The sequence below is a fragment of the Sminthopsis crassicaudata genome, chromosome 4 (genome assembly GCF_048593235.1).
Source record: "Sminthopsis crassicaudata isolate SCR6 chromosome 4, ASM4859323v1, whole genome shotgun sequence".
Taxonomy (NCBI): domain Eukaryota; kingdom Metazoa; phylum Chordata; class Mammalia; order Dasyuromorphia; family Dasyuridae; genus Sminthopsis; species Sminthopsis crassicaudata.
Window position 1 is genome coordinate 21491260 of NC_133620.1, and position 12508 is coordinate 21503767.

At 39.6% G+C, this 12508-nt stretch overlaps 1 protein-coding gene across 2 annotated transcripts in view; it reads right to left on the reverse strand.

Annotated features, from left to right (window-relative positions):
• MROH7 (maestro heat like repeat family member 7) overlaps positions 1–12508 on the reverse strand; it is a 69538-nt gene that overhangs the window by 16689 nt on the left and 40341 nt on the right. For both annotated transcript variants that reach the window (XM_074265851.1, XM_074265852.1), the window contains exons 11-16: positions 11877–11989; positions 9918–10094; positions 8563–8717; positions 7587–7725; positions 1807–1985; positions 274–411 (exon numbers count right to left, since the gene is read on the reverse strand). In XM_074265851.1, the coding sequence (XP_074121952.1) occupies positions 274–411; positions 1807–1985; positions 7587–7725; positions 8563–8717; positions 9918–10094; positions 11877–11989 (901 nt within the window). The remainder of the gene's footprint in view (positions 1–273; positions 412–1806; positions 1986–7586; positions 7726–8562; positions 8718–9917; positions 10095–11876; positions 11990–12508) is intronic.

The window sequence follows — 12508 nt, forward strand, 5'->3', positions numbered from 1 at the left end:
GAATGACCTGTAGTTTGGCTAGTGGGGAGGGCTCTGGTCTAGAACTCTGGAGACCCGTGACATGACCTGGCAAAGAAGGCTTCAACTCCCTGAGACCCAGTTCCCTCTTTTGGAAATAAGGAATAAGAGTATGTATGAAAATACAGGAGCTGTTGAGAAGAGAGTGCTGCTGTATGCTGCAAAGTGCCAGAAGTGCAGGAGGATTTGAACCCGAGTCTGGCTTCCCCCTCCCCAGACACAAGGAGCCTGGACCCAGAGCAGCTGGGGGCTTACCTGGCCAGTAGAGATACACCCCGGTGGTGATGTTCGGCCTGACCCATGAGCTCCCAGCCTCCTTGACTCTCCAGAAGGGCGGCTTCATAAGAACAACCCATTTTTAACAATAAGGTCTTGACCACCTTCACCACCCACCTGGTGGAACAGCAGAAAACTAGTGTCAAACCGTTCTCACCCTGCTCTGAGGCTCCCTATTCCCCAAAACACCCTCACCCCCCCCAGCTCACCTTGGCCATGGCGCTGGGATCCAGAATGCCAATGGAGGGGAACCCCTTGCCCTCATTTACCTACAGCCCATTACTCATGCTGTACTAGGTACTGAAGTCTCCATTAGGGGGTGTTAGTGCATTAAAAATAAGCTTTTGAAAAAGAATATGCCTTGGAAACTCAAGAATAAACAGAAGCAAAATCAATTATTCTTTTGAGACCTTCTTTTGTCTGAGCATCTAGATTTATGGGAAAAGATATGAAGATATAGCTTGAATCTTTGATTAGATTTCCCATTTGGCTCATGTTCTAATCCCTACTGTTTATTATTAGCCATGTGACCTAGAACAGTCACTTCCTTTTTTTCTGAGCATAGTTCCTGGTCTGTAAAATAAGAAGTACACCACTGGGGGCTCATGAGCTATATACTGACGGACTGCAGACCCACAGGGCTATCCCAAGAACCCAAGTTAGCAGTCATCCTCTCGGGGGCGCTACACTTATATTGCATACTTACCAGAGGCCTTGTGGGAAAAATTTTTGTAAATCTGACAGGTGCTTATAAAAATGTGAATAACTTTAGTTGAAGATCTCAGAGACAAATGAATGCACACAGCGGCCAAGCTAGATTACAAACTCATCAGATCTCAACATTGGAAGGGACTTTGTAGGACATTTGGTCCAGCCACCCATCATTGAAGGAGCCCTCCTTCCCTTGCGGGTTCCCTATGGGTGCTTTAAGCCAAGATAGGCAGGACCAGAAATCCCAGGAAATGACTTTGCGTTAGCCACTATACCGGACTCTCATACAACTCCCTCCTGCTATACACTGTTAAAAAAAAGTGTTGACTTATTCTTACTTAAGGGTGAAAGATAGCTAGGTAAATGGGAATAATCATTAAGAATTGACATTTAAGTAATGCCTCAGTGTTTGCAAAATACAGGTCTCATAAGTTCTCTGATATTTGGGTCCTCTGACTTCAGAGATGATGTTCTATCCATTGTGTATCTAGCTGCCTCCAATTCTCTGTGCAAAATTGAGAACGAACCTTCTCCCTGGGCTATGGCTTTCTTATCAATAAAGTAATCTGAGATGGTCTCTAAGATCTTTCCCCCATCGAAATCTTGTGATCAATTTTTGCCCTCTACCTCCCCCTCCAATAATTTGGCCTTAACCTAATCGATATATGTTTTATAAATATATGTTCCTAGGAAGGCGGTGAAGAATCAGCAGATTCATCAACAGTGCTTCTGTTTACCCTGCTGTGACCAAATTTAATGGATGGTTTGTTGGAACTCAGGACTGGGAACAGGAGAGATTACCGGACGGGGATAAAGATGGAACTTGGTCCATTCCTGAAGCCACAGTTGTTGCCAGGCAAATTCAGACCAATGTGGTAATGGACCTGGACCAACAGGGCGAGGAGCAACTGGGGGTAGATGCGCCTTACTCGGCCCACGCAGCTGTTGACAGAGAGGAGCTCACACAAGCCACTGGCTGCCTAGAGTACGGGCGGGGAAGAGAGGGCGAGGGAAAGAATATAAAGGCCAAAGTTATTTTTCATAGCTTACCAGAGATGAATCACTCTTCTCTAGCATGGCAGGTAGCTCCCCCTTCTTTATTCCCCCTTGGGAGGAGGACAGGTTACCAATCAAAAATGTTAATGGCACCAGCCTTTCTCACCTAGGTTAAAGTGTGGAACTCTGGGGGCCTCTGGAGAGAGCCCACCTACCCACAATATCTCTCTGAGAGCCTGGAGAAAGAGGCAGGCCACAACATGTTCTAAATTTTCTGTTCTTTGTCTAAAGATTCAGTACATTAAGCTGAATATGGATGGAAGCAAACCTGGTTGGTTGATACCAGTCCAACAACAGGCTAAAGGATGTTGGGTAAGTCAGATGAAGTAAAAGAAGGAAGAATTTGCACACAGTTGGGTACAGAAATATATTTCATTCATTTAGTGGGATGGGAGGAAAAGGGGAGAAGGAGGGAAAGGAGAATTAAGAGGAGGATGATATAAGAGAGATTATACCAAGCAAAACAATCTAATGATATACAAAAATATTTATAAGTTCTTTGGAGGTCAGAAAGAATTGGAAACTGTAGGGGGTTCCCATAAGCTAGAGAATGGATGAATATCCATATAAATGTGACAGAATATTAGTGTGTTGTAAAAAATGAAGAGGAGGAGGGATGGTTTTGGAGAAAGAAGACTTGCATGAACTGATGCATAATGAAACACGGAGAAGCAGAACAACAATTTATACAATGACCGCAATATGGTCAATGCAAACAATTTTGAAAGAAATTCTTATCACTACAAAGACCGACCAAGATGTCACAGGACTAATGACGATAGGGAGGGGAAGAACTCATCGTACAGAATGAGACAAATACTATAGACAATATTTGGATATTGACAAATATCCAATGTGTATATTTGTTTTTATTGACTACATATTTTTTGGAATGAAGTTTGTTTTTCTTTAGTTCTCAAGTTAGAAGCATGGGAGATGGCGAGAAGACAGATTTTTCCTGATTAAAAAAATTTTAAATATAATTTTTAAAAAATTGAACAAGTTATCAATGAACTCCCAAAGAAACAAACCCCAGGACCAGATGGATTTCCAAGCAAATTTTATCAAACATTTAAAAACTTAATTCCAATACTACACAAAATAATGTTGTTGGGAGAAATATCAACAATCTGAGATATGCAGATGATATCACGCTAATGGCAGAAAGTGAAAAGAAATGAAGTCTCTCGATGAAGGTGAAAGAGGAGAGTGTCAAAGCTGGCTTAAAGTTTGACATTTAAAAACTAAGATCTTGGCAACTAGTTGTATCACTTCCTGGCAAATAAAAGGAAAAGAAATGGAAGCAGTGTCACATTTTATATTTTTGGGCTCAAAGATCAGTGCAGACGGTGACTACAGCTATGAAATTAAAAGACACTTTCTCCTAGGAAGAAAGCTGTGGCAATCTGGACAGCAGACTAAAAAGCAGAGACATCACCTTGCCAGCAAATGTCTGTATGAGCAAAGCTGGGTTTTTTGGTGTCGATGTATGACTATGAGGAAATCTGAATGTCACAGAATTGATGCTTTTGAATTGCAGTGCTGAGAAGACTTTTGAGAGTCCCTTGAACAACAAGGAGATCAAATCAATGAATACTTAAACAAATGAATTTCAGGCTAGTCAATGGAAGGTCAAATCCTGAAGTTGAAACTTAAAAATACTATGGCCACATAATGAGAAAGTCAGGAAAGACTGAAGACAAAAGGAAAAGGGGATAGTAAAGGATATGAGTGATAGACAGTGTCATGGAAGTGATGAACATGAACTTGAACAAACTTTAAGAGATGGTGGAATATAAAAAGGCCTGATGTGCTAGGTTTCATGAGGTCATGAAGAGTTGGGTACAACTGAACAACAAGAAAGTACATAAATTGTTTGAGAAAAATAGGACAATGAGGAGTTCTATCAAATGTGCTCTTGATAGCTAAATGAAGGGGAGTCAAACCACAGAAAGAAAACAATAGGCTAATATCCCTAATAAATATTGATGAAAATACTTACATAAAATATTTGAAGGAGACTACAACAACATATTACCTGTTATAACTAAGCTAGATTTATACTAGGAATGCAGGATCATTTCAATAGTGGGGAAATTATAAATATAACTGGCCACATTAATAGGAAAAATGATGAAAATTATATCTATAGTTGCAGAAAATGCTTTTAACAAGAAACAATATCTGTTTTGATTAAAAACAGTAAAAAGCATAGGATCTTTCCTTAAAATTATAGATAAATAGTATCTGTCTAAAACCAAGAATCAACATTATCTGTTATGGAGATAAGCCTTTTCAATAAGATCAAGACAAAGCAAGGATGTCAATTATCATTATTACTATTCAATATAGTCTTATAAATGCTGTTTTTAGCAATAAAAAATTAATTTGAAGAAAAAAGCATAGGCAAAGAGGAAGCAAAATTACTACTTTTTTGCAGATGATAAGATAGTTTACTGAGAAAACCCTAGAGAATCATTTAAAAAACTAAATGAGGGGGCAGCTAGGTGGCGCAGTGGATAAAGCACCAGCCTTGAATTCAGGAGGACCCGAGTTCAAATTTGATCTCAGACACTTAACACTTCCTAGCTGTGTGACCCTGGGCAAGTCACTTAACCCCAGCCTCAGAAAAAATAAAAATAAAAACAAACAAACAAACAAAAAAAACTAAATGAAATAATGAGCAACTCCAGCAAAATTTCAGGATATAAAGTAACCCTCTATTCATCATTAGCATTCTTGTATATTATCAAGAAAATATAATGTGAAGAGATAGAAAGGGAAATTCAATTTAAAATAGCTACAAATAATATAAAATATTTGGAAATCAACCTGCCAAGACACACACCAAAACTATGGTAACATTATTACAAAACACTCTTCAAACAGATAATAGGTAAAATATTAATTACCCATGAGTAGGTCAAGTCTATATATATTTATATATATTTATATATAATATAAAATATTTGGAAATCAACCTGCCAAGACACACACCAAAACTATGGTAACATTATTACAAAACACTCTTCAAACAGATAATAGGTAAAATATTAATTATCCATGAGTAGGTCAAGTCAACATAATAAAAATGACAACATGAATTTATTTATTTATTCAGGGCCATGCCAATCAAATTATTTAATTTTATATTACAGAGCAAGACAAAAATAACAATGAAAAAAATAGAAAGGAAGGGGACCTAGCAATATCTATCAAAATATACAACAAATTGTAACTATCAAAACATACATAAGAAATAAAGTTATTAGGTTCATGATATACAGAACTACATAAATAAGTGCAGTAACCTTGTGTTTGATAAGCCCAAAGATACTAGATATCAGGACAAGAATTCACCATTCAGTAAAAAACATTTGGAAAAACTGGAAAGCAGCAATCTGGCAGAAACTAGATATAAACCAACACTTCATATCATATACCAAAACACACTATAAATATAAACATGATTTAAACATAAAGACCGACAGGATTAGAAAATTATGGAAGAAATTATCAATCAGTTCTACAGACAGAGAAAGAGTTCATGATTAAACAAGAGACAGAGAAGTCCCCAGATGATAAAAAAGGATAATTTTGTTACATAGTAATAGATTTATTTTCCCTTCACAAACAAAATCAATGCATCTAAAATCCAAAAAGAAGCAGGAAGATGTGGGTGGGAATCTTTGTGGTAAGTTTCTTTGATATAGATCTCATTTTAAATATATGTACATGTATGTGTGTATGTAACTGATTCAAATTTATAAAAACAAAAGCTATTTCCCAGTTTAAGAGTGGTCAAAGGATATGAATAGGGAAGATATCCAAGCTCTCAAGAGCCATATATATATATATATATATATATATATATATATATATATAAACCCAACTGTACTCTAAATCAATGAATAACTAAAAAATGCAAATTAAAACAACTCTAAGGTTGCACTTAACATTGGCAACATTGACAAAAAAGGAAAATGACAAATACTGGCAGAACTATGGGAAAACAGGCACATTTATGACATTACCAGGCACAAATTTTTGTTATAGTCATAGCTAGCTAGCATTTATATAATACTTTAAAAAGATTTTTCAAAGCACTTTAGAAATATTATGTCATTTAATCCTCATAATAACCTCCAGAGATAAGTGATTTTTACTTCCCATTTTACAGATAAGAAAACAGAGGATAGAAGAGAGACATCTACACCCAGAGAAAGAAACATGGGAACAGAGTACAGAACACAACATAGCATTCTCACTCCCTCTGTTGCTGTTTGCTTGCATTTTGTTTTCTTTCTCAGTTTTTCTTTTTCTTCCTTTTTGATCTGATTTTTGTTATGCAGCAAGATAAGTGTATAAATATGTATACAAATATTGGATTTAACATGTATTTCAACATATTTAACAGGTATGGGACTACCTGCCAGGTAGGGGAGAGAATAGGGGGGAAGGAGGGGAAAATTTGGAACAGAAAGTTTTGCAAGGGTCAATGTTGGAAAAATTACCCATGCATATGCTTTGTAAATAAAAAAGCTTTAATAAAATAAAAAAGCGGGGCCGCTAGGTGGCGCAGTGGATAGAGCACCAGCCTTGAATTCAGGAGGACTGGAGTTCAAATCTGGTCTCAGACACTTAACACTTCCTAGCTGTGTGACCCTGGGCAAGTCACTTAACCCCAGCCTCAGGAAAAATAAAAAATAAAGCAAAGAAAACAGAGTTTAAATGACTTGTCCAGGTCATAAGCTAGTTTGTGTTTGAGGCAGTTTTTTTTAACTCAGTCCTAGTAGGGATGGGGAGGGGAGAGATAAAACTGGGTTTACTTTGGATGAAGGGACCAGAGAAGATTTGCTGCATGAGTAAACATAAAATCAACTAAGGTTGGGAATATAGGTGGATCTAGACTCTGGGAGAGAGTGACACATTTGAATTTTTTTCAAAACTTTGATAAAAATAGTGTCCATAACTGAATAGAGGACAGATTCCTGGATTACTCTATCAGAGCCAATGTAATGAAGTACTTTTTGATTTGAACCAATTGTCATCTCTGTCTGACTAGTAAATGTAACCACACTGATGGGGGCTCATGAGGTGTTTTTTAAGTGAGTGTAGACCTACAAAGTACCTTAAACCTCTTGGGTCATGGCCTCAAGCAAAGCCACATCATCTAACCAATCAAGTGGTAAAGGATGGCTGTAGCAATAATAATAAGCAAATTAATTAGCAAAAGAATGTAAGAATAGCAGGAACTAATGAACAAAAGAATGTTTGAATGAACTAACAATGAGTGAACCAATGGACCATAAATTCACATGATGTTAGCACTTGAAGAGACTTTAGAATGGAGAAATTCAGATCCTAGAACAAAGAATGTTAGAAATTATTTGTTTCAAGGGCTAAAGTGACTTGTTTAAACTCGTGCAAAGTTAGTGAGAGTTTGGAGTACAACACAAGTCTTCCAATTTCAAGTAAGTGTAAGAAGAGATGAAGTGATTGAGGAATAAGTATAGGGTTCTTACCGCCAGGGGTACAATGGAGGCCCGGCCCTTCTTGGTGATGGGCTTCTCTTTCAGACTGGTCAGGAGCAGTTCCAGAAGGTCCCGAATGTCACAGCTGGGTTTCCGAAGAATTAGCTGCCTCCACATCTCTGCCCCATTGCTACGAGAGTGCAAAATCAAATTATGGAAGTGGTGTGAACCCACCCACTTGCCAATGGACTCCAGATAGATGGGAATGAAATGGGGAAAAATGAGGAGTGGGTAAATATAGTTCAATATAAATAGGAATGGGCTTCTTTGCAAGACAACTAGTGAGCTCCCCATTACTGCAGGTCTTCAAGCAGCACCTGGGTGACCATTTCTCAGGGAAAGGATACATACATAAAACAGGGAGTTTGATCAAATGAACTTTCAAGTCTTTTCAATATCTAAAATTCCAAAAGTGGGTTCATACTTGGTCTGTGATCTTCTCAAAGAATTGGAAGTGAGATTGTTTAAACAAGGCCTCCTCTAATTTTTATCCAATTCTATTCCTGGCTGGCCTCTCCTATCACCAAGGATTCAGTGGGGAAGGCAGGAGGGGAAAGCAGAAACCACTAACATTATGAATATTCTCTAAGTTATTATCAAGGACAATAAGTACAGTGGGTCATAATAACTCATCTAGATGGTACTATTTAGCTGGAGTCAGAAGGACATGTTCTAACAACTACTTCTACCACCTAACACCTGCATGAATTACTCAGAACAAGTCATTCAGTCCCTTCTGGCCCTCAACTTTCTTGTCAAAGGAGGAGGTTTAATTAAAGCACCTAAAGTCTCCACCCACCAGATACAAATTCTCTGATCAGATGGACTTCTCATGACAACAGTTTAGAAGTAGAGCTTTTTAACAATTGAAGCAACTGAGGCTGGGGAGGAAAAACCTAATTCTTTCAGATAAAAGTTGTGGAGTCTTTGCAGGTTGAGGTCCTGCCCTAACCCCTTTGATTTGTACCTGTCCAGTGGGAGGGGACACATGAGCAGAGCGACGACCACTTCAGTCATGAAGGAACTGGCCAGGAGGGAGATGGGCAAGAGGGCAACTTCCCGGGCTCGTGGTTCATGAATGGCACTTAAATGCACATAGATGCCATTCATGATTTCTGGTATCTGGAGAAAAATGAGAGCCAGAAGTAGAGGAGTGGGGGCAGGCAGAAGAGAGAAAAGAGAAAGAAGGACACAGAAGAAGAAAGGGGAGGGAAAGTAGGAGGGGAAAGAAAGAAAAGGGAAGAGAGAAAAGGGAAAGAAAGAAAAGGAAAGGAAGAGAAAGAAAAGCACAAAAGGAAAGGAAAGGAAGAAAGTATAAAAGAAAACATAAAACAAGGGGGGTCAAGAGAGAAAAATTAGAGTGGAAGGAAATGGCAGAAAGAAGAGGAAAATGAGAAGGAGGATTAAGAGAAAGGAGCAGAGGAGAAGAGCAGAAAATAGAAGAGGGGAGAAGGAAAGGGGATAGAGAAGGATAGGATAGACAAGGGTCAGAAGAAAGAATGGGGAGCAGGGATAAAGAGAGGGGAATGGAGAAGGAGGAAGAGGAACCAAGTGGAAGAAAGAGAAAAAAGGGATGGAAAGGGACAAAAAGGAAGAGAAAAGGGGAAGAAAGGAGAGAAGAGGGAAGAAAAGGAACAGAAGGGAAGAGAAGAGAAAGGAAGACAAGAGAGACAAAAGAGAAAAAGATGGAGCAGAAAAGAGGAAAAGAGGAGGATAAGGATGAAATGAAATGAGTAGAGAGAGATGGAGGGAAATTTGTAAGGAGGCAAGAAGAGAATCAGAGAAAGAGAGGAAAAGATATATGATCAAAGCCAAGTTGAGAAAAAAAAGAAAGAAGGAAAAGGGCACAAATAAGGTAAGAGGAAGAGGGGAAAGAGTGATGAAGGAGAAAAGCAGAAAAGATAAACAAAAGAAACATGGTAAAGGGAGAATAATTGGTAAGGGCAGAAGAGAAGGGGAGGAAAGCAAAGAGAAAAGAGAAGATAAGAAAGAAGGAAAATAGAGGGAAGGGAAGGTGAGGTTACTGAAAAGACTTCTTCAAGAAGCAGAATCTGAGTTTCAGCCATAGCTCCTCTCATGGAACAGCTCCTCCACTGTCCACCCCAGTCTGGACATTGCCCAAAGCAAGAGAGGGAAGGGAGAAGAGGGCACCCTTAGGGCTTCTTCCCATCACTCTGACACCAGAGTACAGCCAGGAAGGTCTCCTCTCTAATCTCCCCATTCCTGGCCCTTTGGGGATCCAAGAAAGATGAGGAAGGTTGGAATTCCCTGCCCTGGGGACCTCCTCCCTGCCTCTAGTACTTTCTCTAGCAGCTTCCTTACCACCTCCAATACCCTGTGTCTATACCACTCCAGAACGGAGCTCAGGGTGACTTCTGAAGCCAACTGCATCATCTCTGCTGTATCTTTTGCAGGAGTCTCCTGATCATCCCTCAGGCCTTCCAAGGCAGCCAGGAGCAGATCTTTCACTTGCTGGGGTCCAAGAAAGTCTCCAAATTCCTGAAACGTACAGATACATATGCAGCCACTTAGCTTTATTTCACTTGGCTCCTGTGGGAAGAATTAGACCCAAGAAGTGTATTTTGGAACGAGGCAGATTTCCCCCTTCCCAAGGTCTTTTTCATCTCTTAGGTATCAAAGAGAAATAAAAGTTTACTTGGCAGGATTAAAAACCAGAGCATTTGCTCTATTTGAGTGCACGTACTTCTGACCTGCAGCTGTGACATTAAAAAGAAAGAACCAGAGAAAACCAGAGAGATGCCTGAGGACAGGATGGGGAGAGACAACTGAAAGGGAACATGGAATATGATGAAGTGGTTTGTTTCCCTTCCTTTCCCCCTATAACTGCGATGCTTAATGACCCTCCTCTCCCACTGGCCTTTGGGAACATTTGTATCCAGGGTGACAGAAAGGGGCAGAATGTAGAAAATGGAGTGACTAGCTGAACACCTAGCTCTATCAAGAGTGGCTACGTGTTCTGGCACTTAGAGCTTACTCTTCTACTTTGCATTCATTTTTATGCATTTTTACATTAACTGCATTTACCATCACTGGTAAGTGACTTAATTCTTTCTGGATAAGTGGAGAAGAGAACTAAGACTGGTACCTCTGAGTGAGTGGCTGCAAAAGCTATATTTTTCAATGAACCCTCTGTTCTCTTCAATGAAAAAGAGAAAAATGTAAAATCATTGTAACAAATCAGCACAATTTAAAAAAAGAAAAAAGTTTTTAAAAAAAATGAGCAGAGTTATGAGTATTTTCAAAATTTGATCTATTTTTCTGGACTTTAAATAGAAGGCTCCAGGAGCATTAGGGAAGCCCAAGGACTCTGGGTTCAGTTAGTAATAAGCCAGTTGCTATTGGGTTGGGAGACAGAAGGGTAAGTTTGCACATTCCCAAATGAAGGAAGTGGGACAGATTGAGATTCTAGTAGGTTACACTCCAAAGAGCTGCTTTAAGGCTCAGCGCTAACAGCATTCTCTCAATGGGACCCAGAATGCTTCAAGTATTGCTCAAGAAAATCTTTTCTCCCTCTTAGACACAATTTAAAAGGAGAATTTCCTGTCTCAGGGAGTGGCCCAGTAAAGCATAGATAGTTACTCCCAAACTGGCCCAGTCCATGTCTCCTGGGCCACTTCTTTTTTATTATTATTATTATAGTATTATTATATGAAAATAAATTTTTATTTATAAAACATATGCATGGGTAATTTTTTTCAACATTGACCTTTGCAAAACTTTTTTTCCAAATTTTCCCCTCCTTCTCCCCACCCCCTCCTCTAGATGGCAGGCAGTCCATTACATGTTAAATATGTTAAAGTATATGTTCAATCCAATAGATATATACATGTTATACAGTTAAGTCGGATTTAGAAAGAAGGTAAAAATAACCTGGGAAGAAAAACAAAAATGCAGAAAACAATAACAGAAAGAGTGGAAGTGCTATATTGTGGTCCACTCTCATTTCTCTGGGGCTACTTCTTGACTGTCTCACCTATCTCCACTTTTCAACTCCTTTTTATCTCCCCTTTAGAATGTAAGCTTCTTGAGGGCAGGGACTATCATTCTATATTTTCAGACTATCTAGATCTTCTATAGTTTCTATCTATATTTTCGAGTTTAGCATATATAGTAAGTGCTTAATAAATGCTCTGGATCAATAGAATATAAGTCCCTTGAGGACAGGCACCATTCCATTAGCCGCCACACAGCAGGCACTTAATAAATGTTGATCCATTGGTGATCAACCAACCATCTCCCCTCCCTCTTGCCCGTAGTTACCGCGATTACTCTCAGGATGTTTTGGCAAGGGCTGACGGGGTTGTAGGGGCCTAGGAACCTCTTGTTGCTCTCGTACAGCTCAAGCTTGTTGGTCTCTTCATTGTCTAAGTTCCCTGGAAGAAGAGGGAGAGATAGAGCTTTGCAACCAGATGGCACCTCCACTTGCCCCAGCTCGGACCCGGACCAATGTCAGGCTCCTCATAGAAACCCAGCCACATCGACCACCGATCATCCCCGCTGCCATCTCTTCTGGGAGCCTTCAAGATGCTGCCCAGGAGGTCCAAGCTCAGAAAGGGCCTTAAAGATCGCCTCCTTGGTTCAGAACCCTCACCTTACAGGCTAGGAAACTGAGTCAGGGAGTTGCAGGATGGGACTACTTTTTAGTGGAAGCATTTGGCTACACAGCCTTTGAGGCTCTTGAACAATTCCAGCTCCGATAGTCTATTTTCTTACTTCTGCCCTAAGCTCCCCTGGTATCCTAAAGTTCTAGGTTCTTTCGTTGTAGGTTCTCTTCCTTCCACCTTGGACCCTGGGTGCGCTAACATTCTAAGTCCCAATGTCCATAGGGATCAAGGATATCCTATTCCTCGGGGATGCTAGAGGAGCTAATGCTGTCTGGGGCCCCCGGGGTG